Below are 27,015 nucleotides of genomic sequence, written 5' to 3' on the forward strand. Positions count from 1 at the left end.
GGAATTGCTCAAAAAGGAAACTAGATGGACGGTAGATCTGGACACTTTAGCCCCTAAAGGGTTAAATTAGTCTATTAGCTTCAAATCCTTCCTAGGCTAGCGCGAATTTTATATTGTGTTGCTTGTTGTTTTTAATATGTGTGTTTCATCATTTTTATTTTTATTTTATAGGTCAGCACCCCTTCCCCCCCCCCTTTATTAATGTATTATCATGATGATAGAGGCACATTATGTCTGCATATCCATAATAATTACACCTTCTTTCCTTATTTTATTTATAGTTTTGTTCAGCATCTCTTGGTGGCTATTTTACACTGCAGGCTACTCTGACGATATGGATGAAATTATTACATTACTATTTATGAATGATAGCATAATGTCAAGAAAGAAAAATGAAGCCATCTGCGGTCCTAGTACCGTATACTGAAATACCATGTATGATGCTGTATAATTTGCTATATTTATAAATGTTATACTTTGAGGAACATATCCATTTTTGTAATGTGTTTTTGTCATATTTTGTGTTATGGCTTAGGTATTTATGGATCTCTTTATGGATAGTGGGACATTTAATATTGTATCCTTATACTTAGTACTTATGTATGGGATGGATAGTAAATGTGGATGGTGGGTTCACTAGTGATTTACGGTTACTTGTGTGGTGCACGGGCCTGTCCTAGTTTGTTTTTTCACCTTTTTAGTTTTACACACAGTCTGTTTACATACCTTCCTCTTGCCGGAGTATGGAAGCGCACGGCGCATGCGCTGTGGTGTCACTGTGGGGAAGCGCTCTCTACATGGTTTGTGTCGCCTTGGTTACATGCCCGGTCATATGACCGCGCCATGTGACTGGATGACGCGTACATTGAGTGCGGTCTCCTCGGTGACGCCGCAACATGGCGTCGGTGCGCTGTTATATAGGTGCCGGTTAATTGAGGATTAGGTTCTACTATATAAAGGCTCTAGCAGCAACGCCACCTTACCTCCTGACGAAGCTGCTTTTGCAGTGAAACGCGCGTCGAGGTGCGCTCTGTCTGTCCGACCCCTCTCTCCCTGGTTCAAGATGACTACAGGTAATTATGACTGTTAGCCGATCTTTATGTTTAAACGGCAATTGACTATAGTGCCCACTCTCACATGTGGCAGGGTACGGCTTGGTATATATCCTGTGTGTCAGCCAGTTTTCTTTGGCACAACAAGGGACCTATGAGCATATGATTATATATGGTGCAGGGAAAGGGGGTCGTATCAGTTTGTAGCTTCTGTTATGACCTTGTACTGATTTATTGTTACATTATAACTGTTGGATATATGGTATGTATTGTTTTTAATTTTTTGTAATAAAACTAATGGTTTTTACTTGTTATACTTTGGATCCAGTGTCTTCATGGTTCTCTATTGGTATCTTCATGCTTGCTTATGAAGGGATCTCGTTATTGGTAATGAGGGGATGTTTGTTTGTATGGTAATGGAACACAGTCTGATGATGACTGTTAGCAACAACTCCCAGTGTCTTCTTATCATAGTTAAGGACATACTGGTAATTGTAGGTTCAAGGAATACAAGTATATATGGGTCTGACCTGAGATTACAAATGATTGATGTACTTAACTTGGTACGGTATACATGTAATGACGGTGGTTCTGGTGCTGCATTCATGTACTGACAGTAGTTCTGGTGCTGCATTCATGTACTGACAGTGGTTCTGGCCTTGCATTCAAGTACTGACAATGGTTCCAGTGCTGCATTCATGTACTGATGGTGGTTATGGCCCTGCATACATGTACTGATGGTGGTTCTGGCCCTGCATTCATGTACTGATGGTGGTTCTGATGCTGAATTCATGCATTGAAAGTGGTTCTAGCACCGAGCTTATGTGCGAACAGTGGCTCTGATCTTGTACACATGCAGTAATACGTAACATGCTTCATGCCTATGTTAAAACTTAAAAATCCACAAAAATTGAAGATTTGAGATTATGAAGAAGATTTGGCAAGTCTCTGCTCAAAACTATCAATTTGAATTAACTTGTGTTGACACTGATTATTTTGGAGAGCAAACTTTGAAAATCCTCCTCAAATACTTAAATCTTGGTTCTGGTGATGTATTCATGTTAGTACCCCTTTACATGGGCCATATTCCTCTGCAGACAATTTTTTATTTCACTTTTTTTTTTTTCTCGACATAGCTATATGACAGATTCTTATTTGAGGGATGAGTTGTAGTTTTGAGGAGCTGCTGGGGCCATGACTGTGTGCATGTAGGGGCTTTGAGGACCATGACAGTGTGTGTGGGGGACTGTGAGGGTCATGATGCTATGTACAGGGGGGTTGGTGTCAACCTATAGTGTGGGGGATTGTGGGGATATCATACTGTGTGTGTGTGGTGGGGTGCTTCCTTCCGTGGATATGGTGTCTGTGGGGTGCATGATAATGCTTGGAGGGCAGTGGTGGCCATGATACTGTGTGTGGAGGTTTTGGAGTCCATGATATTGTGTGTTGTAAGATGCCCTGTGAGGTGCTGGTCACAGACTAAAGATTATTGGACCAGTGTATGTAGAGCAGAGTCCACAGGTCTACAGATTGCAACTTTTTCCAATGTTTCCAATCAATGACAGTAAGCAGAGGAAGACATGCAGGCTAGATCTTACGCACACATAAGGCCAAACCCAAGATTTGCAATCAAGGAACTCCACCATTTCGTTGTTCTTACAGCCAATAGTCCCATTATGTGGATGAGGATTATAAACCCATAGGAGCCGTCACTTTAGGGGTTCTCAAATGTAGTCCCAGGTGATGGGCTTATGGAACATACTTAATTCTTTGATTCTTTGAGCTAAAAGAAAATGTTTAAGGGGGAGGGAGGAAGAGAAGCCACATGGTTAGTCAGGCAGTTGGATGGGTGATGTGGAAGGGAGAGGATCGAGGATGACGCATCTGTTGTCTGGATTTCAGGAACTTTCTCAACTGGAACTGTTACTGTTGAACACATGGGCTTTGGTTGTGTTACATGTCATTTGAAGGAGCGTGGACTGTGACTAGAGACTATACTTGCGTACTTGCGTGAGATATGAAATCTGTGGACAAACCATAAGTTGGGAGACAGTGAGTATTGCCTGGTACGGGGGCAGTGGAACTACCGGCCCCGGCGAGGGGATCTTGTGGACTGAGGAGGACATTATATTTTGCCCATATACCCAGAGTTATTGCAAAACCATGGACAAAAGGAATTAAAAATAGTTGCATCGTTAACCTGCCTAGATGATTATTACAACCCACAACCCAAGATCTTCACATGCTCTTATATAAGGCATTGCACAGGAGCAACATATGCAGACTGGGTAGCACATCAATGGCTGCGACAGTACACATGGTGCAGGATTATACTTTATGTAAGATTCCCATTTGATTGAACTTTAAATTAATCACTGCATTAAAAGGCAACTGGCATCAAAACAAAGTGGGGAAGTTAATCATGTCCTATGTCACTGCCACATCAGAGGCAACATCTCCTGTTGTGAAATTGGATTTTGGGCTCCCCCGGTGGCCACTGGTGGAATTGAACTGGTGTGCATCATCCCCTCTGTTCACCTGTTTCCATCAGGATGTGGGAGTCGCTATTTAACCTTGCTCCTCTGTCACTTCCATGCCGGTCAACATTGTAATCAGAAGCCTTTCTGTGCATGTTCCTGCTGCTAGACAACTCCCAGCTAAGTTGGACTTTAGTCCTCGTTTGTTTTTGCATTTTGTTCCAGTTCACAGCTGTAGTTTCGTTTCTGTGTCTGGAAAGCTCTTGTGATCTGAAATTGCCACTCTGATGTTATGAGTTAATACTAGAGTCTTAAAGTAATTTCAGGATGGCGTTTTGATAGGGTTTTCAGCTGACCATGAAAGTGCCCTTTCTGTCTTCCTGCTATCTAGTAAGCGGACCTCAATTTTGCTAAACCTATTTTCATACTACGTTTGTCATTTCATCTAAAATCACCGCCAATATATGTGGGGGCCTCTGTCTGCCTATCGGGGAAATTTCTCTAGAGGTGAGCCAGGACTATATTTTCCTCTGCCAGGATTAGTTAGTCCTCCGGCCGGCGCTGGGCGTCTAGGGATAAAAAACGTAGGCAACGCTACCCGGCTACTGTTAGTTGTGCGGCAGGTTTAGTTCATGGTCAGTTTAGTTTCCATCCTTCCAAGAGCTAGTACTTATGTTTGCTGGGCTATGTTCTCTTGCCATTGAGAACCATAACAGTTTGACCGGCCCCAAAGGGTTAAATTAATTGACAGAGAAAGGAGAGAAAAGAGAAGTCTGCTGAAGATTTTTTTTTTTTTTTTTTTTTCCCTTCCCTTCAGTTCTGAGTGTGCTTGTAATTGAATCTCTTGCAAGTCTGCCTATATTGCAGCCTTTCTCTCTCTCTCTCTCCTTCTAATCCTGGAATGGCTCTGTGTTCACCTGTTTAAAATGGATATTCAGAGTTTAGCTGCAGGTTTGAATAATCTCACCACGAAAGTTCAAAATTTACAAGATTTTGTTGTTCATGTTCCTATATCTGAACCTAGAATTCCTTTGCCTGAATTTTTCTCGGGGAATAGATCTTGCTTTCAAAATTTCAAAAATAATTGCAAGTTGTTTTTGTCCCTGAAATCTCGCTCTGCTGGAGATCCTGCTCAGCAGGTCAGGATTGTGATTTCCTTGCTCCGGGGCGACCCTCAGGATTGGGCTTTTGCATTGGCTCCAGGGGATCCTGCGTTGCTCAATGTGGATGCGTTTTTTCTGGCCTTGGGGTTGCTTTATGAGGAACCTCAGTTAGAGCTTCAGGCGGAAAAGGCCTTGATGTCCCTATCTCAGGGGCAAGACGAAGCTGAAATATACTGCCAGAAATTCCGTAAATGGGCTGTGCTTACTCAGTGGAATGAGTGCGCCCTGGCGGCGAATTTCAGAGAGGGTCTCTCTGATGCCATTAAGGATGTTATGGTGGGGTTCCCTGTGCCTGCGGGTCTGAATGAGTCCATGACAATGGCTATCCAGATCGATAGGCGTCTGCGGGAGCGCAAACCTGTGCACCATTTGGCGGTGTCTACTGAGAAGACGCCAGAGAATATGCAATGTGATAGAATTCTGTCCAGAAGTGAACGGCAGAATTTAAGACGAAAAAATGGGTTGTGCTTCTATTGCGGTGATTCAACTCATGTTATATCAGCATGCTCTAAGCGTACTAAGAAGCTTGATAAGTCTGTTTCAATTGGCACTTTACAGTCTAAGTTTATTCTATTTGTGACCCTGATTTGTTCTTTATCATCTATTACCGCGGATGCCTATGTCGACTCTGGCGCCGCTTTGAGTCTTATGGATTGGTCCTTTGCCAAACGCTGTGGGTATGATTTGGAGCCTCTTGAAACTTCTATACCCCTGAAGGGGATTGACTCCACCCCATTGGCTAGTAATAAACCACAATACTGGACACAAGTAACTATGCGGATTAATCCGGATCATCAGGAGATTATTCGCTTTCTTGTGCTGTATAACCTACATGATGTGTTGGTGCTTGGATTGCCATGGCTGCAATCTCATAACCCAGTCCTTGACTGGAAAGCTATGTCTGTGTTAAGCTGGGGATGTAAGGGGACGCATGGGGACGTACCTGTGGTTTCCATTTCATCATCTATTCCCTCTGAGATTCCTGAATTCTTGACTGAATATCGTGACGTTTTTGAAGAACCTAAGCTTGGTTCATTACCTCCGCACCGGGAGTGCGATTGTGCCATAGATTTGATTCCGGGTAGTAAATACCCTAAGGGTCGTTTATTTAATCTGTCTGTGCCTGAACATGCTGCTATGCGAGAATATATAAAGGAGTCCTTGGAAAAAGGACATATTCGTCCTTCGTCATCTCCCTTAGGAGCCGGTTTTTTCTTTGTGGCTAAGAAAGATGGCTCTTTGAGGCCGTGTATTGATTATCGGCTTTTGAATAAAATCACGGTTAAATATCAATATCCGTTGCCACTGCTGACTGATTTGTTTGCTCGCATAAAGGGGGCCAAGTGGTTCTCTAAGATAGATCTCCGTGGGGCGTATAATTTGGTGCGAATTAAGCAGGGGGATGAGTGGAAGACCGCATTTAATACGCCCGAGGGCCACTTTGAGTATTTGGTGATGCCTTTTGGTCTTTCAAATGCCCCTTCAGTCTTTCAGTCCTTTATGCATGACATTTTCCGTGATTATTTGGATAAATTTATGATTGTGTATCTGGATGATATTTTGATTTTTTCGGATGACTGGGACTCTCATGTCCAGCAGGTCAGGAGGGTTTTTCAGGTTTTGCGGTCTAATTCCTTGTGTGTGAAGGGTTCTAAGTGCGTTTTTGGGGTTCAAAAGATTTCCTTTTTGGGATATATTTTTTCCCCCTCTTCCATCGAGATGGATCCTGTCAAGGTTCAGGCTATTTGTGATTGGACGCAACCTTCTTCTCTTAAGAGTCTTCAGAAATTTTTGGGCTTTGCTAACTTTTATCGTCGATTTATTGCTGGTTTTTCTGATGTTGTTAAACCATTGACTGATTTGACTAAGAAGGGTGCTGATGTTGCTGATTGGTCCCCTGCTGCTGTGGAGGCCTTTCGGGAGCTTAAGCGCCGCTTTTCTTCCGCCCCTGTGTTGCGTCAGCCTGATGTTGCTCTTCCTTTTCAGGTTGAGGTCGACGCTTCTGAAATCGGAGCTGGGGCGGTTTTGTCGCAGAGAAGTTCCGATTGTTCCGTGATGAGACCTTGTGCCTTTTTCTCGCGTAAATTTTCGCCCGCCGAGCGGAATTATGATGTTGGGAATCGGGAGCTTTTGGCCATGAAGTGGGCTTTTGAGGAGTGGCGTCATTGGCTTGAGGGGGCTAGACATCAGGTGGTGGTATTGACTGACCACAAAAATCTAATTTATCTTGAGTCCGCCAGACGCCTGAATCCTAGACAGGCGCGCTGGTCGTTGTTTTTCTCTCGGTTTAATTTTGTGGTGTCCTACCTGCCGGGTTCTAAGAATGTTAAGGCGGATGCCCTTTCTAGGAGTTTTGAGCCTGACTCCCCTGGTAACTCTGAACCTACAGGTATCCTTAAGGATGGGCATAGATTTGTCTTTCTCGTCTGCTTTCCATCCTCAGACTAATGGCCAGACCGAGCGGACGAATCAGACCTTGGAGACATATTTGAGGTGTTTTGTGTCTGCAGATCAGGATGATTGGGTTGCTTTTTTGCCTTTAGCGGAGTTTGCCCTCAATAATCGGGCCAGCTCTGCCACCTTGGTGTCTCCTTTTTTCTGTAATTCGGGGTTTCATCCTCGATTTTCTTCTGGTCAGGTGGAATCTTCGGATTGTCCTGGAGTGGATGCTGTGGTGGAGAGGTTGCATCAGATTTGGGGGCAGGTAGTGGACAATTTGAAGTTGTCCCAGGAGAAGACTCAGCTTTTTGCCAACCGCCGGCGTCGGGTTGGTCCTCGGCTTTGTGTTGGGGACTTGGTGTGGTTGTCTTCTCGTTTTGTCCCTATGAGGGTTTCTTCTCCTAAGTTTAAGCCTCGGTTCATCGGCCCGTACAAGATATTGGAGATTCTTAACCCTGTGTCCTTCCGTTTGGACCTCCCTGCATCTTTTTCTATTCATAATGTTTTTCATCGGTCATTGTTGCGCAGGTATGAGGTACCGGTTGTGCCTTCCGTTGAGCCTCCTGCTCCGGTGTTGGTTGAGGGCGAGTTGGAGTACGTTGTGGAAAAAATCTTGGACTCCCGGGTTTCCAGACGGAAACTCCAGTATCTGGTCAAATGGAAGGGATACGGTCAGGAGGATAATTCTTGGGTGACTGCCTCTGATGTTCATGCCTCCGATCTGGTCCGTGCCTTTCATAGGGCTCATCCTGATCGCCCTGGTGGTTCTGGTGAGGGTTCGGTGCCCCCTCCTTGAGGGGGGGGTACTGTTGTGAAATTGGATTTTGGGCTCCCCCGGTGGCCACTGGTGGAATTGAACTGGTGTGCATCATCCCCTCTGTTCACCTGTTTCCATCAGGATGTGGGAGTCGCTATTTAACCTTGCTCCTCTGTCACTTCCATGCCGGTCAACATTGTAATCAGAAGCCTTTCTGTGCATGTTCCTGCTGCTAGACAACTCCCAGCTAAGTTGGACTTTAGTCCTCGTTTGTTTTTGCATTTTGTTCCAGTTCACAGCTGTAGTTTCGTTTCTGTGTCTGGAAAGCTCTTGTGATCTGAAATTGCCACTCTGATGTTATGAGTTAATACTAGAGTCTTAAAGTAATTTCAGGATGGCGTTTTGATAGGGTTTTCAGCTGACCATGAAAGTGCCCTTTCTGTCTTCCTGCTATCTAGTAAGCGGACCTCAATTTTGCTAAACCTATTTTCATACTACGTTTGTCATTTCATCTAAAATCACCGCCAATATATGTGGGGGCCTCTGTCTGCCTATCGGGGAAATTTCTCTAGAGGTGAGCCAGGACTATATTTTCCTCTGCCAGGATTAGTTAGTCCTCCGGCCGGCGCTGGGCGTCTAGGGATAAAACACGGAGGCAACGCTACCCGGCTACTGTTAGTTGTGCGGCAGGTTTAGTTCATGGTCAGTTTAGTTTCCATCCTTCCAAGAGCTAGTACTTATGTTTGCTGGGCTATGTTCTCTTGCCATTGAGAACCATAACAATCTCCAATGCTATTTACTGGAGCAACTTGTTGGACTGCATGTATTTATACAGTTTTGATGATTGATTTGTGTCCAATAAAATCATCTTGGAGACACAGTCTTCCTTTAGGTGTCTATAATAACTTGTAATATGGAAACAATTTTAAAACATTGTGCAGCTCTTCTGAACCTGAATAAAATCCTTAAAGGGGTTGTTCATCTTTGGAGCTAAACATCCTTTTTGCATTTGGGCTTCATTCAAAATGTTGCACTGTTTGGCTTTAATGTGGTCTCTGAAAGAAGCTTATAAGAAGGACAGATAAAAGATTCACAAATTATTCTGTTAGACCGTCTGAAAGAGCTTGCTGACAGATTCTCACTTATGGTACCTCATTTTACAGCCAGCAATAGACAGTGCAACTTAGTACTTACAGAAGACAAAGGGTGCAACACTTTTAGATAAAACCAATTAAAAAATGTTTTAGGCCCCAAATGCATGCATTTAAGTAAAAAAAAAACAAACAAAAAAAACTCCCCAACCCTTTTAACATACTTAAAAGTAATTCTGTATTTTTTCTGTTTACTATGCAGCTGAATTTGATCTGTCAGTGCCTATGTATTTTAAGCTGATTGTTTTTCTAATTGTAATTAGTCATAAAGTCCATAAAAATGACTGCCACCTTAACTCTTACCAATTCTGAGAACTTTTGTGTCCTGATTCGTCAAGACAGGCAATTTTCATGACGGTCTTGATGAGGGGGCATGTAAGAGTTAGGCGCTACTGATTCATTAAGAGTGGGCTGGAGTAAGATTTCTGGAGAAAGGAACTTGTCATAAATTAGACAATTTTGCAGCAGAATTCTGATTAAATTGCTTTGATGCACTTTTATTGGCTGCTGACTTATTTCTCTTTTTAACCTCTTTAGGAAAAGGCCCTTGCGATGCTTTGAAGATCTAAGTCCTATTTTGTAGAACAATGGAAAATCCAGGCGTGCAGATATAAGGTGAAAGTAAAATATGCCCATATCATCACCTAATGAGACACAACACCTACATATCAAAGTTTGGGGACATTTTGTCAAAATTACTGATATTGTGAACAGTTAAGCACGTTGAAGATGAAATGATCTCTAAAAGGTCTAAAGTTAAAGATGATACATTTTATTTGTATTTTAGGCAATATATATATATATATATATATATATATATATTTTCCATCTTTTACAGTTTAAAAATTACAAAAAGGAAAATGGACCAATGCAAAAGTTTCAGCACCTTGCATGGTTAGTACCTAGTAGCACCCCCTCTTGCAAGTATCACAGCTTGTAAACGCTTTTTGTAGCCAGGCAAGAGTCTTTCAGTTCTTGTTTAAGGAATTTTCAACCATTTTTCCTTGAAAAATTCTTCCAGTTCTGTGAGATTCCTGGGTGGTCCATGTGTAGAAGCCACCCTCATTTCAACTTCAGCTTTTTTTACAGATGTTATTATATTTGTATCAAGAATTTGTTGAAATTTCAGTCAATCCATTCTTCCCTCTACCCGTGAAATGTCCCTTGTGCCATTTGCTGCAACACAACCCCAAAACATGATTGATCGATCTCCATGCTTAATGGTTGGTGAGATGTTCTTTTCCTGAAATTATGTGCCCTTTCTTCTCCCTTTGATTCTTGTGGCCCCATAGTTCTATTTTAACCTCATCGGTCCACAGGACTTGTTTCCAAGATGCATCAAGCTTGTTTAGATGTTCTTTTGCATACTTCTGACACTGAAGGTCTTTTGCAGTGAAGCAAGGGTTCTGACTTGCCTCTCTAGAAAGCAAACGAGCAGCTCTCACTGAAATTGTTGTTGGTCTTCTAGACCTTATGTTGACCTCCACTGTTCCTGTTCCCTGCCATATCTTAATTACATTTCGAACTAAGGAAAGGACAACTTGCAAATGTTTTTCTATTTTCTTATAGCCTCCTCCTGCTTTGTGGGCCTCCGCCATTTTCATTATCAGAGTGCTAGGCAGCTTCTTAGAAGAACCCATGGCTGCTGTTTATTGGCACAAGGTTAGGCTAGGTTCATATTAGCGTTTCTGTGCGCAGCGTATCATCTGCATGTGCAAACGCATGCCAAAGCATGCTTACGCCTGCGCATCATCTTGTGCATGATGAAAAAAGCTTGCTGCGTGTGCATGTGATTAAATGCGTTTTGGCATGCGTTTCTGTTTTTTATGCACATGGTGGAGGCGGTGACATCATTTTCTGGACATGCGCAGTCTAAAGTATGCATGTCCTTGGGTACCAATGCGTTCCCATAGACAGTAATGCGCTTTTTTTGCGCAATCATCGGCAATCATCTGCATGCGGACGATTGCGCAATATTTGACGCCTCAAAAAATGCAACATGTTGCGTTCACCATACACCACTGCACACAGCGAAACGACGCATGCATACGCATCCGCATGCGAACGTATGCAAAAACATGTCCCTGCATCCACAATGTTAAAGATATGTACGCATGACGCATGCGGATGTATGCGGATCATACGCTGAGCACAGAAACGCTAATGTGAGCCCGGCCTTAGAGAAGGTTGAGTTTTTATAAAGCTTGGAAATTTGCATCACCTAGCCTTTCCTAACAATTTTTGTGAACAAGCCAAAATTACACAATTTTTTTTGCCTAAAATACCAAGGAATTGTGCAATCTTTAATTTTAGGCCTTTTAGAGATCATTTCATCTTAAACTTGCTTAACTCTTCACAATAACAATAATTTTGACCAGGGGTGCCCATACTTTTACATGCAACTGTGTATAGCAATAGATTATTATTGCAAGTCTTGTTATTGGTCATTTAAAGGGTCATTTCCATTTCTGCCGTTCATGGCTGAGATGCAAATAACTGGTTCTTAGTCCTGACCACCAGAAACAGGGTTATGGAAACAGCATAACTCCCATAGAATTAACACTAAAGCAAACAACGCTGTAAGCTTAGCTCTCAAGTTGCAGAAACAGCTTAACTTGCTCTGCATATGTTCCCCAGTAATATTTTATGTCTTGTATACCTGAGACACAGTCAGAATAAAGCCTTTCCACTCTTCAGCATCTTCCGCTGTTTCAGTCTGCAATATCAATCAAAACATATTAAACGTAGGACAATTGTGTGGACGTTTAGATTTTATTTATTTGAATTTGGCCAATATCTGATCACTATTTAACCCTTTTATTTAAAGGGTTTCTGTACTTTTAAAAAATGTATTTTATAGACAATGTGCTTCATAAACAATGTAGAAATCACTTTCTTTGAAACCTATGTAGTTTTACCCTGACAAATCATTACAGAGAGATAGCTGCTACCTGTAGCTGGCCATTGTATAATCCTCTCCAGCAAGGCAATAGAAGAAAGCAGCACTCACCGCTGGCAAATTCTTCGTATACAAATAACAGATAATATTGGATTTGCTAGTGGCGAGTACCTGTTTTTACATTTGCATTGCTTGTAATCCTCTCCAGCAAGGCAAAAGTAGAAAGTGTTTCTCCTCACGCTGACAAACGCTTCATATATGATGGATAACAGTAAATACTGGGTTTTCTAGTGGTGAGTGCCTGTTCTAACTTTGCATTGCTGGAGAAAATTGTGTAGGGTTCTTTAAGGAGCTGAGCACTTAAGAGAATCTGTAACTAATTACCATGTGTAATAACATTGCCAGCTATACTGTTGCCATTGTATTACCCATCTTTGGTAGTAGAAATGGATTACAAAATGGATTGCAGAAAATGAGTATGGACCTTTGTTTTAGTTGAGCAACTCCATTTATGCAGGCCTGCTATGGTGTCCTGTCTGATGCTGCTGAATTCCTTACCTGGCCTGGCATCCTGGGCACCCTGGCACTTACTAGGCCCTGAAGCCTCATGACATCAAGGCACAATGCAGGTCATGTCATCTTGCGAGGCCTAATCACTAGATCTCGATCATGACGTCACAGGGTCTAGTAAGCTCAAGAGGCACTAAAGATGCCAGGCCAAGGATGCTATTGAGCAAAGAAGCTGGAAGTGGACGTTGGCTGCCACACGAGTTTGGACTGGATGTTAGACCAGGGCAGTGACAACTGAATTGCTCATCGCTAATCTTCATATCACTGCTCCTGCCCTTCCATCTGTCAAAGACATACAGCCAAGACAGACAAGTGGGATTTGAGTATATCCATTGGATAAAGATGGGCGCAATGTATGAAGGAACATGAGAAAAAATAAGTACCAGTACCTATAGTGCTCATAGAATGATGATGAAAGAGAACTGTTCACTAAAAAGAAATGAATGACAACTTATAGGGCATGATAATATTAGGACATAATCATATTTTATGTTTTAAACCTGTCATGGAGGTTAAGGGCAGGATGACCATGCTTTTCTACTGGCTTACTGTAAAAGGACCAGTAAGCTTTAGAGGCAGAGTAGGATTACAGAATATGAAGACCATTCCTACCCTAGCACCTAATGTAGGTATTTTATGTGCAGCCCATCAAATTCTATACTGGGGGGACATGACGTAGAAAAATCATATCATCTACATTCTCTACATTGTGGAACACTGGAAATCCTGGCTTTTGGCAAAAACAATAATAAACATCTTGTGTGAATCAGGTGATGATGCTAGTTACATTCTGTAGGTATGACTATAGCATAAATGTTACATAACACAGACAAGACTATAAAAGAAGAATTAATGTCATTGTATTGTGACGCTGCAGAGAAATAGAAGGTTTATTCTTTAGATGAATCAGTAAACATACTTGTATTTATTTGCCAAATACAGAACGCTGCTGTTACGTAATGTTACTCACCTTTATGTATACTTCCTCATTCGAAAACTGCAGTATAACTTCTGTCCATTGTTTCTGGCTGGGATGTTTGTCAGTCACCGATGACAAATACTGCAGATCTATGCTGTCAGTAAACTGTTTAAGATAAGCAATACAGTTAGGTAAGTTACATATATAGAACCCCGGCTCTTAATCTTACCGCTAGTACAAATAACAAACATATGAACCTGCTACATGTAAAGGTAGTTAGGAAAATTCAGAATGGAGTAACTTGGATTATCAACTATAACATGATATAAACCTGCTAGTGTCGGCATTACACATATTAGCTGGACTGGTTTGCACGCAACACCCAGTCCGTCAGTGATAATCTCCTGGTGAGAAAACACTGATTGTATTGAAATTACAGCACAAAGTCGGTGACACATCGCCGAAATCAGGGTCTCTTTCCCTACATTATGCTGTTGTAAATAGCGAAGGAAAACCTGTTGACTGGCATATCTCCCACAAGATTTCAAAATAAAACTGTATACAGTAAAATTCTTAGACTGGAAAAAGATGCTGAATTTACTTTAATAATCCAGAGCAGAATGGTTATATGTTCCTTCTTAATCATCTGCTCACCCAGATTAACAGTTCCTCTGTGTTCCTCCTCCCTGCTGAGATCTCATTCTGCTCAGTAAAAGCTGCTGATGAGTTCATTGATTCTATAGGTGGACTCATAAAATGGTCATGATCATAGAACAACTCTTGTGTACCTGGCAGCCACGTTAAAGCGTTTCTCGTTGCCAGGACCTAATGCCAATCCTCTCTTAAACAGTCTACATTTCTCTGGGAACAGGGCCGGTTTTAGGCAAAGTGGGACCCTAGGCAACAGTTTGAAATGGGGCCCCAAATGCTAACATATTGCACATCACACAGAAGCATTAGCATTTCTGTTGTATTTTCATGTGCTCAGTTCAGTCCGCTAAACGAGTGTGATCGACAATATTGAAGTTGTTCGACGCTTGTTTCCTGGCCTCTTTACACCAACTGAGAAAGTATGATGGGAACAGAACAATCACTATTAGATCAATCTGTCCCCATACAGTATCATGTCATCAGCAGAACATCTACAGTTTACACCGGCGATGTGATGCTGAGCACAATGATTTCTGTTCCGGCATAAACAATCCTATCACTCGATGAATATGCAGCAATTTGCTTGTTTAGTATAATACACCCCATAGTTCTCCATATATTATAATGTGAACCACAGTCCTCCATATTGTAAAATGCATACCCCATAGTCCTCCATATAATTTAATGTGCCCCATAGTCCTCCATATAGTATAATACACTCCCTATAGTACTCCATATATTAAAATACACTCCTCAGTCCTGCATATAGTATAATATACTCCTCATAGTGCTTTATATAGTATTATACACTCCTCAGTCCTCCAAATAGTATAATACACTCATCAGTCCTCCATATAGTATAACTAGACTGTGGCCCGATTCTAATGCATCGGGTATTCTAGAATATGCATGTCCCCGTAGTATATGGACAATGATGATTGTTGTGGATTCTGTTTGTGGGCTCCCTCTGGTGGTTACTGCTGGTACTGGGTGACTTTGGTGGGTTGCGGCCTTTGGTTTCCACCTTTCCATCAGAGGCTGGGTATTTCCTATTTTACCTGGCCTTTCTGTCATTTCCCTTGCCGGCTATCAATGTGTTCAGATGTGCTCTGTTTGGTTCCTGCCTACCTGCTCCCAGATCTTTCAGGATAAGCTAAGTGCTGATTTTCAGTTGTTTGGTTTTTGTTCCAGCATGCTTAGAATGTCTCTATGCTAGCTGGTTGCTCTAGTGGACTGAGGTTCTCCCCATGTGCCATGAGTTGGCACATGGGTTCTTGTAATCTCAGGATGGTATTTTTGATTAGGGTTTTTTGCTGACCGCTCAGTCCCCTTTTGTATCATTCTGCTTTCTAGTTTTCAGCGGGCCTCTATTTGCTAAAGCTATATACATCATCTCTATGTGTGTGCCTTCCTCTCATTTCACCGTCAATACATGTGGGGGGCAACTATACCTTTGGGGTTAATTCCTCTGGAGGCAAGTGAGGTCTTTGTTTTCTCTGCAGTACTAGTTAGCTCTTAGGCTGGTGCGTGGCGTCTAGAACCAACGTAGGCACGCTCCCTGGCTATCTCTAGTTGCGTTTGTCAGGCTTAGGGCAGCGGTCAGCCCAGGTTCCATCACCCTAGAGCTCGTCCGATATTTGTTATACTTCGCTTGTCCTGTGCTATCCCTCGCCATTGGGGATTCATGACAGTATAGCCGGCCCACAAAGTGTTAATTGTTTGGGCTGAAGCAGGAGAAAAAGAAGTGTTCAGGGAAATTTTTTTTTTTTTTTTTTTTTTTTCCCTTCAGAGTTTTGCTGCCTAGCCCTTAATTGCTGTCTAGCTGCTTCTTACCTCCTCTTAACCCTTGAATGGCTCTGATCTTAGCTGTTTATCATGGATGTCCAGAGTTTGGCTTCCAGCCTGAGTAATCTCGCAGCAAAGGTTCAAAACATACAGGATTTCGTGGTTCATACTCCCATGTCTGAACCTAGAATTCCTATTCCAGAGTTTTTTTCTGGAGATAGATCTACCTTCCTGAATTTCAGGAACAATTGTAAATTGTTTCTCTCTTTGAAATCTCGCTCCTCTGGAGACCCTGCTCAACAGGTCAAGATTGTTATATCGTTCCTACGGGGCGACCCTCAGAATTGGGCATTTGCATTGGCACCAGGGGATCCTGCATTGCTCAGTGTGGATGCGTTTTTTCTGGCATTGGGATTGCTCTATGAGGAACCTAACCTAGAGATTCAGGCTGAAAAGGCTTTATTAGCCCTCTCTCAGGGACATGATGAAGCGGAAATATATTGTCAGAAATTTCGGAAATGGTCGGTGCTTACTCAGTGGAATGAGTGCGCCCTGGCTGCTAACTTCAGAAATGGTCTTTCTGAGGCCATTAAGGATGTTATGGTGGGGTTCCCTGCGCCTACAGGTCTGAATGAGTCTATGGCTATGGCCATTCAGATTGATCGGCGTTTACGGGAGCGCAAACCCGTGCACCAGTTGGCGGTGTCTTCAGAACAGGCACCTGAGACTATGCAATGTGATAGAATTCAGTCCAGAAGTGAACGGCAAAATTATAGGCGGAAAAATGGTTTATGTTTTTATTGTGGTGATTCAGCTCATGTTATATCAGCATGCTCTAAACGCACAAAAAGGGTTGATAAATCTTTTGCCATTGATACTCTGCAGTCTAAGTTCATTTTGTCTGTGACTCTGATATTTTCACTGTCTTCCATTTCCGTCGATGCCTATGTGGATTCAGGCGCTGCCCTGAGTCTTATGGATTGGTCATTTGCTAAACGCTGCGGTTTTAGTCTGGAGCCTCTGGAAGTTCCTATTCCTCTGAAGGGAATTGATTCTACACCATTGGCTATGAATAAACCGCAGTATTGGACACAAGTGACCATGCGCATGACTCCCGTTCATCAGGAGGTGATTCGCTTCCTTGTACTGTATAATTTACATGATGTACTAGTGCTTGGTCTGCCATGGTTACAAACTCATAATCCTGTCCTGGACTGGAAAACAATGTCTGTGCTAAGCTGGGGATGTCAGGGGGTTCATGATGGTGCACCTCCGATTTCTATAGCTTCATCTACTCCTTCGGAGATCCCTGCGTTTTTGTCGGATTATAGGGATGTTTTTGAGGAGCCTAAGCTCAATTCGCTCCCTCCTCATAGAGAGTGTGACTGTGCGATAGAATTGATTCCTGGCAGTAAGTTCCCTAAGGGTCGTTTATTTAATCTGTCACTGCCAGAGCATACTGCTATGCGGAATTATATTAAGGAGTCCTTGGAAAAAGGACATATTCGTCCATCTTCGTCCACTCTGGGAGCAGGTTTTTTTTTCGTGGCAAAAAAAGATGGCTCCCTGAGGCCTTGTATAGATTATCGCCTTCTGAATAAGATTACAGTCAAATACCAGTATCCATTGCCTTTATTTACTGATTTGTTTGCTCGCATTAAGGGGGCTAGGTGGTTCACTAAAATAGATCTTCGTGGTGCGTATAATCTGGTGCGGATAAAACAGGGGGATGAGTGGAAAACCGCATTTAATACGCCTGAGGGCCATTTCGAGTATTTGGTAATGCCTTTTGGACTCTCCAATGCTCCGTCAGTCTTTCAGTCCTTTATGCACAATATTTTCCGTGAATATCTGGATAAGTTTATGATTGTGTATTTGGATGATATTTTGGTGTTTTCTGATGACTGGGAGTCTCATGTTCTACAGGTCAGGAAGGTGTTTCAGGTTTTGCGGGCCAATTCTCTGTTTGTGAAGGGCTCAAAGTGTCTCTTCGGAGTCCAGAAGATTTCTTTTCTGGGGTACATTTTTTCTCCTTCTACTATTGAGATGGATCCCGTTAAAGTTCAGGCTATTTGTGACTGGACACAGCCTTCATCTGTTAAGAGCCTTCAGAAGTTCTTGGGGTTTGCTCATTTTTATCGTCGGTTCATTGCTAATTTTTCCAGTATTGTTAAACCTTTGACTGATTTGACTAAAAAGGGTGCTGATGTTGCTGATTGGTCTCCTGCGGCCGTGGAGGCCTTTCGGGAACTTAAGCGCCGGTTTTCTTCTGCTCCTGTGTTGTGTCAACCAGATGTTTCACTTCCTTTTCAGGTGGAGGTTGATGCTTCCGAGATTGGAGCGGGGGCGGTTTTGTCACAGAGAAGTTCTAATGGCTCGGTGATGAAGCCATGTGCTTTCTTCTCTAGAAAATTCTCGCCCGCCGAGCGCAATTATGATGTGGGTAATCGGGAGCTTTTGGCCATGAAGTGGGCATTTGAGGAGTGGCGTCATTGGCTTGAGGGTGCTAGGCATCGCGTGGTGGTCTTGACTGATCACAAGAATCTCATTTACCTTGAGTCTGCCAGGCGTTTGAATCCTAGACAGGCTCATTGGTCGTTATTTTTTTCTCGTTTCAATTTAGTGGTTTCATACTTGCCAGGTTCAAAGAATGTGAAGGCGGATGCTCTTTCCAGGAGTTTTGTGCCTGACTCTCCTGGAGACACTGGGCCTGCTGGTATCCTTAGGGATGGGGTAATATTGTCCGCCGTATCCCCAGACTTGCGACGCGCATTGCAGGAGTTACAGGTGGATAAACCGGATCGATGTCCACCAGAAAGACTGTTTGTTCCGGATGATTGGACCAGTAGAGTCATCTCCGAGGTCCATTCTTCTGTGTTGGCTGGTCATCCTGGAATATTTGGTACAAGAGACTTGGTGGCCAGGTCTTTTTGGTGGCCTTCCTTGTCTAGGGATGTGCGTACCTTTGTGCAGTCTTGTGAAGTGTGTGCTCGAGCTAAGCCTTGCTGTTCACGGGCTAGTGGGTTGTTGTTATCATTGCCCATCCCGAAGAGGCCTTGGACGCACATTTCCATGGATTTTATTTCTGATCTCCCGGTTTCACAGAAAATGTCCGTTATCTGGGTTGTGTGTGACCGTTTTTCTAAGATGGTTCATTTGGTGCCCTTGCCTAAGTTGCCCTCCTCCTCTGAGTTGGTTCCTTTGTTTTTTCAGAACGTAGTTCGTTTGCATGGGATTCCGGAGAATATCGTTTCTGACAGGGGATCCCAGTTTGTGTCTAGATTTTGGCGGACGTTTTGTGCCAAGATGGGCATTGATTTGTCTTTCTCGTCTGCATTCCATCCTCAGACGAATGGCCAGACGGAGCGAACTAATCAGACCTTGGAAACTTATTTGAGGTGTTTTGTTTCGGCTGATCAGGATGACTGGGTTGCTTTTTTGCCACTGGCCGAATTTGCTCTTAATAATCGGGCTAGTTCTGCCACGTTGGTCTCTCCTTTTTTTTGTAATTCGGGGTTTCATCCTCGTTTTTCCTCTGGTCAGGGGGAATCTTCGGATTGTCCTGGAGTGGACGTGGTGGTGGACAGGCTACATCAGATTTGGAATCAGGTGGTGGACAATTTGAAGTTATCTCAGGAGAAGACTCAGCAGTTTGCTAACCGCCGTCGCCGTGTGGGTCCCCGACTTCTTGTTGGGGACTTGGTGTGGTTGTCTTCTCGTTTTGTCCCTATGAAGGTCTCTTCTCCTAAGTTCAAGCCTCGGTTCATCGGTCCTTATAGGATCTCGGAGATTCTTAACCCCGTATCCTTTCGTTTGGATCTCCCAGCATCGTTTGCTATTCATAATGTGTTCCATCGGTCGTTGTTGCGGAGGTATGAGGTGCCCGTTGTTCCTTCGGTCGAGCCTCCTGCTCCGGTGCTGGTGGAGGGAGAATTGGAGTATGTTGTTGAAAAGATCTTGGATTCTCGTGTTTCCAGACGCAAACTCCAGTATTTGGTTAAGTGGAAGGGTTATGGTCAGGAGGATAATTCCTGGGTGGTCGCCTCCGATGTTCATGCGACTGATTTGGTCCGCGCCTTCCATAGAGCTCACCCTGATCGCCCTGGGGGTTCTCGTGAGGGTTCGGTGACCCCTCCTCAAGGGGGGGGTACTGTTGTGGATTCTGTTTGTGGGCTCCCTCTGGTGGTTACTGCTGGTACTGGGTGACTTTGGTGGGTTGCGGCCTTTGGTTTCCACCTGTCCATCAGAGGCTGGGTGTTTCCTATTTTACCTGGCCTTTCTGTCATTTCCCTTGCCGGCTATCAATGTGTTCAGATGTGCTCTGTTTGGTTCCTGCCTACCTGCTCCCAGATCTTTCAGGATAAGCTAAGTGCTGATTTTCAGTTGTTTGGTTTTTGTTCCAGCATGCTTAGAATGTCTCTATGCTAGCTGGTTGCTCTAGTGGACTGAGGTTCTCCCCATGTGCCATGAGTTGGCACATGGGTTCTTGTAATCTCAGGATGGTATTTTTGATTAGGGTTTTTTGCTGACCGCTCAGTCCCCTTTTGTATCATTCTGCTTTCTAGTTTTCAGCGGGCCTCTATTTGCTAAAGCTATATACACTCACCGGCCACTTTATTAGGTACACCTGTCCAACTTCTTGTTAACACTTAATTTCTAATCAGCCAATCACATGGCGGCAACTCAGTGCATTTAGGCATGTAGACATGGTCAAGACAATCTCCTGCAGTTCAAACCGAGCATCAGTATGGGGAAGAAAGGTGATTTGAGTGCCTTTGAACGTGGCATGGTTGTTGGTGCCAGAAGGGCTGGTCTGAGTATTTCAGAAACTGCTGATCTACTGGGATTTTCACGCACAACCATCTCTAGGGTTTACAGAGAATGGTCCGAAAAAGAAAATAAATCCAGTGAGCGGCAGTTCTGTGGGCGGAAATGCCTTGTTGATGCCAGAGGTCAGAGGAGAATGGGCAGACTGGTTCGAGCTGATAGAAAGGCAACAGTGACTCAAATCGCCACCCGTTACAACCAAGGTAGGCTTAAGAGCATCTCTGAACGCACAGTGCGTCGAACTTTGAGGCAGATGGGCTACAGCAGCAGAAGACCACACCGGGTACCACTCCTTTCAGCTAAGAACAGGAAACTGAGGCTACAATTTGTACAAGCTCATCGAAATTGGACAGTAGAAGATTGGAAAAACGTTGCTTGGTCTGATGAGTCTCGATTTCTGCTGCGACATTCAGATGGTAGGGTCAGAATTTGGCGTAAACAACATGAAAGCATGGATCCATCCTGCCTTGTATGGAGCATCTTTGGGATGTGCAGCCGACAAATCTGCGGCAACTGTGTGATGCCATCATGTCAATATGGACCAAAATCTCTGAGGAATGCTTCCAGCACCTTGTTGAATCTATGCCACAAAGAATTGAGGCAGTTCTGAAGGCAAAAGGGGGTCCAACCCGTTACTAGCATGGTGTACCTAATAAAGTGGCCGGTGAGTGTACATCATCTCTATGTGTGTGCCTTCCTCTCATTTCACCGTCAATACATGTGGGGGGCAACTATACCTTTGGGGTTAATTCCTCTGGAGGCAAGTGAGGTCTTTGTTTTCTCTGCAGTACTAGTTAGCTCTTAGGCTGGTGCGTGGCATCTAGAACCAACGTAGGCACGCTCCCTGGCTATCTCTAGTTGCGTTTGTCAGGCTTAGGGCAGCGGTCAGCCCAGGTTCCATCACCCTAGAGCTCGTCCGATATTTGTTATACTTCGCTTGTCCTGTGCTATCCCTCGCCATTGGGGATTCATGACAGATGATTCCAGAATTCGCGGCAGACTGTGCCCGTCGCTGATTGGTCGAGGCAACCTTTATGACATCATCGTCGCCATGGCAACCATTATGACATCTACGTCGATACTGTGCCCGTCGCTGATTGGTCGAGGCCTGGCGGCCTCGACCAATCAGAGACGCGGGATTTCCATTATGACATCATCGTCGCCATGCTGTGCACGTCTCTGATTGGTCAAGGCCCGGCAGCCTCGACCAATCAGAGAGGCTGGATTTCCAGGACAGACAGACAGACAGACAGAAAGAAAGACAGACAGACAGACAGACGGAAAAACCCTTAGACAATTATATATATAGATACACTCCTCATAGTCCTCCATATAGAATAATACATTCCTCAGTCCTCCGTATATTAAATTACACTGCTCAGTCCTCCATATAGTATAATACACTCTTCATAGTGCTCCATATAGTATTATACACTCCCCATAGTCCTCCATATAGTGTAATACAGTCCTCAGTCCTCCATATAGTATAATACACTCCTCAGTCTTCCAAATAGTATAATACACTCTTCAGTCCTTCATATAGTATAATACATACCACATAGTCCTCCATATATTAAAATACACTGCTCAGTCCTCCATATAGTATAATACACTCCTCTTTGTGCTCCATATAGTATAATGCACTGCCATAGTCATCGATTTAGTACAATTCACTTCCCATAGTATAATGCACCCCAAAGTTCTTCATATAGTATAATGTATTATCCATAGTCCTCTATACAGTATAATGCAGCCACCCTACAGAGTATAATGCAGCCACCCCATAGAGTATAATGCAGCAACCCCACAGAATATAATGTAGCCCCCTCAAGAATATAATGCAGCCCCTCCATAGAATATATGGCAGCCCCAATAGAATATAATGCAGCCCCCATAGAATATAATGCAGCCCCTCCATAGAATATAATGCAACCCCCTTATATAATATAATGTAGCCTCTCCATAGAATACAATGTAGCCCTCCTATAGTATAATGCAGCCCCCATAGAATATGATGCAGCCCCCCATAGAATACAATGTAGCCCCCTCATATAGTATAATGTAGCCCCCTCATAGAGTATGATGCAATCCTCCCTCATATAATATAATACAGCCCCCCATAGAATATAATGTAGCCCCCCATAGAATATAATACAGCCCACCTCCCCATAGAATATAATGTAGCCCCATCAAAGAGTATGGTGCAATCCTCCCTCATAGAATATTATTCAGCCCCCCTAGAATATAATGTAGCCCCCTCCCATAGAATATAATACAGCCCACCTGCCCATAGAATATATTGTAGCCCCATCAAAGAGTATGATGCAATCCTCCCTCATAGAATACAGCCCCCCTAGAATATAATGTAGCCACCCATAGAATAAAATACAGCCCACCTCCCCATAGAGTATAATGTAGCCCCCTCATAGAATACAGCCCCCCCCCCCCCCCCCCCGAGAAAGGCCCCATAGTCCAGTACTCACTCACTTATATATTAAAAAAATGTACCACCCGATATAGATGTGCTTCACAAATTATTGATAAACCTCATAATTTGTAATATGTCCTACTAGTTTTCAATATGTTCATACAGTTATTGCAGTTCCTCACAATTATTGATGTTTTTTTTCCAGTTGATGATGTTCTCTACTATTTATGTATGCTTTCCAGCAATTGAAAACATGTTCAACTAGTTTTTACAAGCAACCAATAATTCAGGTGTTCTACCACTTATTGTTGTGTGCTGTCACTTACTGATGAGTCCTATCACTTATTAATGTGTCCTACCACTTATTGATGTGTCCTACCACTTATTGATGTGTCCTGTCACTTAGTGATGTGTCCTGTCACTTATTGATGTGTCCTACCACTTATTGATGTGTCCTACCACTTATTGATGTGTCCTGTCACTTATTGATGTGCCCTACCAATTATTGATGTGCCCTACCAATTATTGATGTGTCCTACCACTTATTGATGTGTCATACCACTTATTGATGTGTCCTACCACTTATTGATCTGTCATGTCACTTATTGATGTGTCCTACCACTTATTGATGAGTCCTGTCACTTATTGATGAGTCCTGTCACTTATTGATGAGTCTTATCACTTATTGATGTGTCCTACCAATTATTGATGTGCCCTACCAATTATTGATGTGTCCTACCACTTATTGATGTGTCCTACCACTTATTGATGTGTCCTACCACTTATTGATGTGTCCTGTCACTTATTGATGTGCCCTACCAATTATTGATGTGTCCTACCAATTATTGATGTGTCCTACCACTTATTGATGTGTCATACCACTTATTGATGTGTCCTGTCACTTATTGATGTGTCCTACCACTTATTGATGTGTCCTGTCACTTATTGATGTGCCCTACCAATAATTGATGTGTCCTACCAATTATTGATGTGTCCTACCACTTATTGATGTGTCATACCACTTATTGATGTGTCCTGTCATTTATTGATGTGTCCTATCACGTATTGATGAGTCCTATCACGTATTGATGTGTCCTACCACTTATTGATGTGTCCTATCACGTATTGATGTGTCCTATCACTTATTGATGAGTCCTGTCACTTATTGATGAGTCTTATCACTTATTGATGTGTCCTACCAATTATTGATGTGTTCTACCATTATTGCTGTGTCTTGTCACCTTTTGATGTGTCCTATCACTTGTCCTATCACGTATTGATGTGTCCTATCACTTATTGATGTGTCATGTCACTTATTGATGTGTCCTACCACCCTAACAAATCAGCTAATACTACCTTCTGCAGTGGACGGATGTAAACAATGTATGGTGCAGAATAACCACGTCTCTACCACACTTTTTAGTGGCTGCTGTCACGTACTGCAGATCAGCCACTGTTTGATTAGGAGCAGATCCTCAGTACCCGCAGCAGCCACTAAACAGTATGAGGCCGGTTTCACACGTCAGTGGCTCCGGTACGTGAGGTGACAGTTTCCTCACATACCGGAGACACTGACACACGTAGATCCATAAAAATCAATGCATCTGTGCAGATGTCATTGATTTTTTGCGGACCGTGTCTCCGTGTGCCAAACACGGAGACATGTCAGTGTTCGTGGGAGCGCATGTATTACACGAACCCATTAAAGTCAATGGGTCCGTGTAAAACATGGACCACACACGGACAGTCTCCGTGTGCAGTCCCTGTGGCATGCAGGAGACAGCGCTACAGTAATCGCTGTCCCCCCCACATGGTGCTGAAGCCGCCATTCATATCTTCTGTGCAGCAGCGTTTGCTGCATAGAAGATATGAATAATAGTGTTTAAAAGAAAGATCTATCTGTAAGCCGCCCTCCCACCCCCTGTGCGCCCCCCCGCTGTTCTGAAAATACTCACCCGGCTCCCTCGCAGTGTCCTGTGCTGGCCGCCCCTTCTACTGTATGCGGTCACGTGGGGCCGCCGATTAGAGTCATGAATACACTATGTTCCAAATTATTATGCAAATGACATTTTTCTCTGATTTTCCTAAATGGTCAGTGCAAATGACAGTCAGTCTAATAAAAGTCATCACCCGTTAGATTATACATTGAATTTTATTGAAGAAACCTCCCAATGATAACAGTATAATCTCCAAAATGAATAAAAACTTAAAACGCACTGTTCTAAATTATTACGCACAGTAGAATTTCTAAACATTTGATATGTTTTAAAGAACTGAAAATGCTCATTTTTGGAATTTGCAGCATTAGGAGGTCACATTCACTGAACAAAAAAGCTATTTAACTCCAAAACCTCCTAACAGGCCAAGTTACATGTTACCATAGGAACCTTCTTTGAGATCACCTTCACAATTCCTGCATCCATTGAGTTTCTGCTTGTATTTCTTTGCATGAAGTCAGAATAGCCTCCCAGAGCTGCTGTTTTGATGTGAACTGCCTCCCACCCTCATAGATCTTTTGCTTGATGATACTCCAAAGGTTCTCTATAGGGTTGAGGTCAGGGGAAGATGGTGGCCACACCATGAGTTTATCTCCTTTTATGCCCATAGCAGCCAATGACTCAGAGGTTTTCTTTGCAGCATGAGATGGTGCATTGTCAACATGAAGATGATTTTGCTCCTGAAGGCACATTTCTGCTTTTTATACCATGGAGGAAAGTTGTCAGTCAGAAACTCTATATACTTTGCAGAGGTCATTTTCACACCTTCAGGAACCTTAAAGGGCCCTACCAGCTGTTTCTCCATGATTCCCGGCCCAAAACATGACTCCTCCACCTCCTTGCTGACGTTGCAGCCTTGTTGGGACATGGTGGCCATCCACCAATCATCCACTACTCCATCCATCTGGACCATCCAGGGTTGCTCGACACTCATCAGTAAACAAGAATGTTTGGAAATTAGTCTTCATGTATGTGTGGGCCCAATTCAACCATTTCTGCTTGTGAACACTGTTTAAGGGTGGCCGAATAGTAGGTTTATGCACCACAGCAAGCCTTTGAAGGATCCTACACCTTGAGGTTTGAGGGACTCCAGAGGCACCAGCAGCTTCAAATAACTGTTTGCTGGTTTGTAATGGCTTTTTAGCAGCTGCTCTCTTAATCTGATGAACTTGCCTTGCAGAAATCTTCCTTATTATGCCTTTATCAGCACAAACACATTTGTGCTCAGATACAGCCACAAATCTCTCAACAGTACGATGATCACGCTTAAGTTTTCGGGAAATTTCTAATGTTTTCATCCCTTCACCAAGGCATTGCACTATTTGATGCTTTTCAGCAGCAGAGAGATCCTTTTTCTTTCCCATGTTACTTGAAAACTGTGACCTGCTTAATAATGTGGAACATCATTTTTAAGTAGTTTTCCTTTAATTAGAATCACCTGGAAAACTAATTATCCCATGTGTTTAAGATTGATTTCAGTGATCCATTGAGCCCTGAGACACAATACCATCCACGAGTTTATTTGAAAAACAAAACAATTAAATCATTATCAGACTTAAATCCAATTTGCATAATAATTTGGAACACAGTGTATGTGGCTCCACCTCCCATAGGGGTTGAGCCGCCTATTCATGACTGTAAATGAGCGGCCCCACGTGACCGCATACAGTAGAAGGGTCGGCCAGCACAGGAAGCATCGACAGCCAACGAGGGAAGCGGGTGAGTATTTTCAGAACAGCGGGGGTGGGAGGGCGGCAGACAGATAGATCTTTCTTTTAAACACTATTATTCATATCTTCTATGCAGCAAACGCTGCTGCACAGAAGATATGAATCGCGGCTTCAGCACGATGCAGTGTACCACACGCGTGGGTACCACACGCTCCGTGTGGTACCCACTC

At 43.3% G+C, this 27,015-nt stretch overlaps 1 protein-coding gene across 3 annotated transcripts in view; it reads right to left on the bottom strand.

Annotated features, from left to right (window-relative positions):
- STAP1 (signal transducing adaptor family member 1) overlaps positions 1-27,015 on the bottom strand; it is a 175,871-nt gene that overhangs the window by 65,520 nt on the left and 83,336 nt on the right. For all 3 annotated transcript variants that reach the window (XM_077274989.1, XM_077274993.1, XM_077274984.1), the window contains exons 3-4: positions 13,479-13,592; positions 11,699-11,755 (exon numbers count right to left, since the gene is read on the bottom strand). In XM_077274989.1, coding sequence (XP_077131104.1) covers positions 11,699-11,755; positions 13,479-13,592 — 171 coding nt within the window. The remainder of the gene's footprint in view (positions 1-11,698; positions 11,756-13,478; positions 13,593-27,015) is intronic.

Source organism: Ranitomeya variabilis, chromosome 1 (assembly GCF_051348905.1).
Source record: "Ranitomeya variabilis isolate aRanVar5 chromosome 1, aRanVar5.hap1, whole genome shotgun sequence".
Lineage (NCBI taxonomy): Eukaryota > Metazoa > Chordata > Amphibia > Anura > Dendrobatidae > Ranitomeya > Ranitomeya variabilis.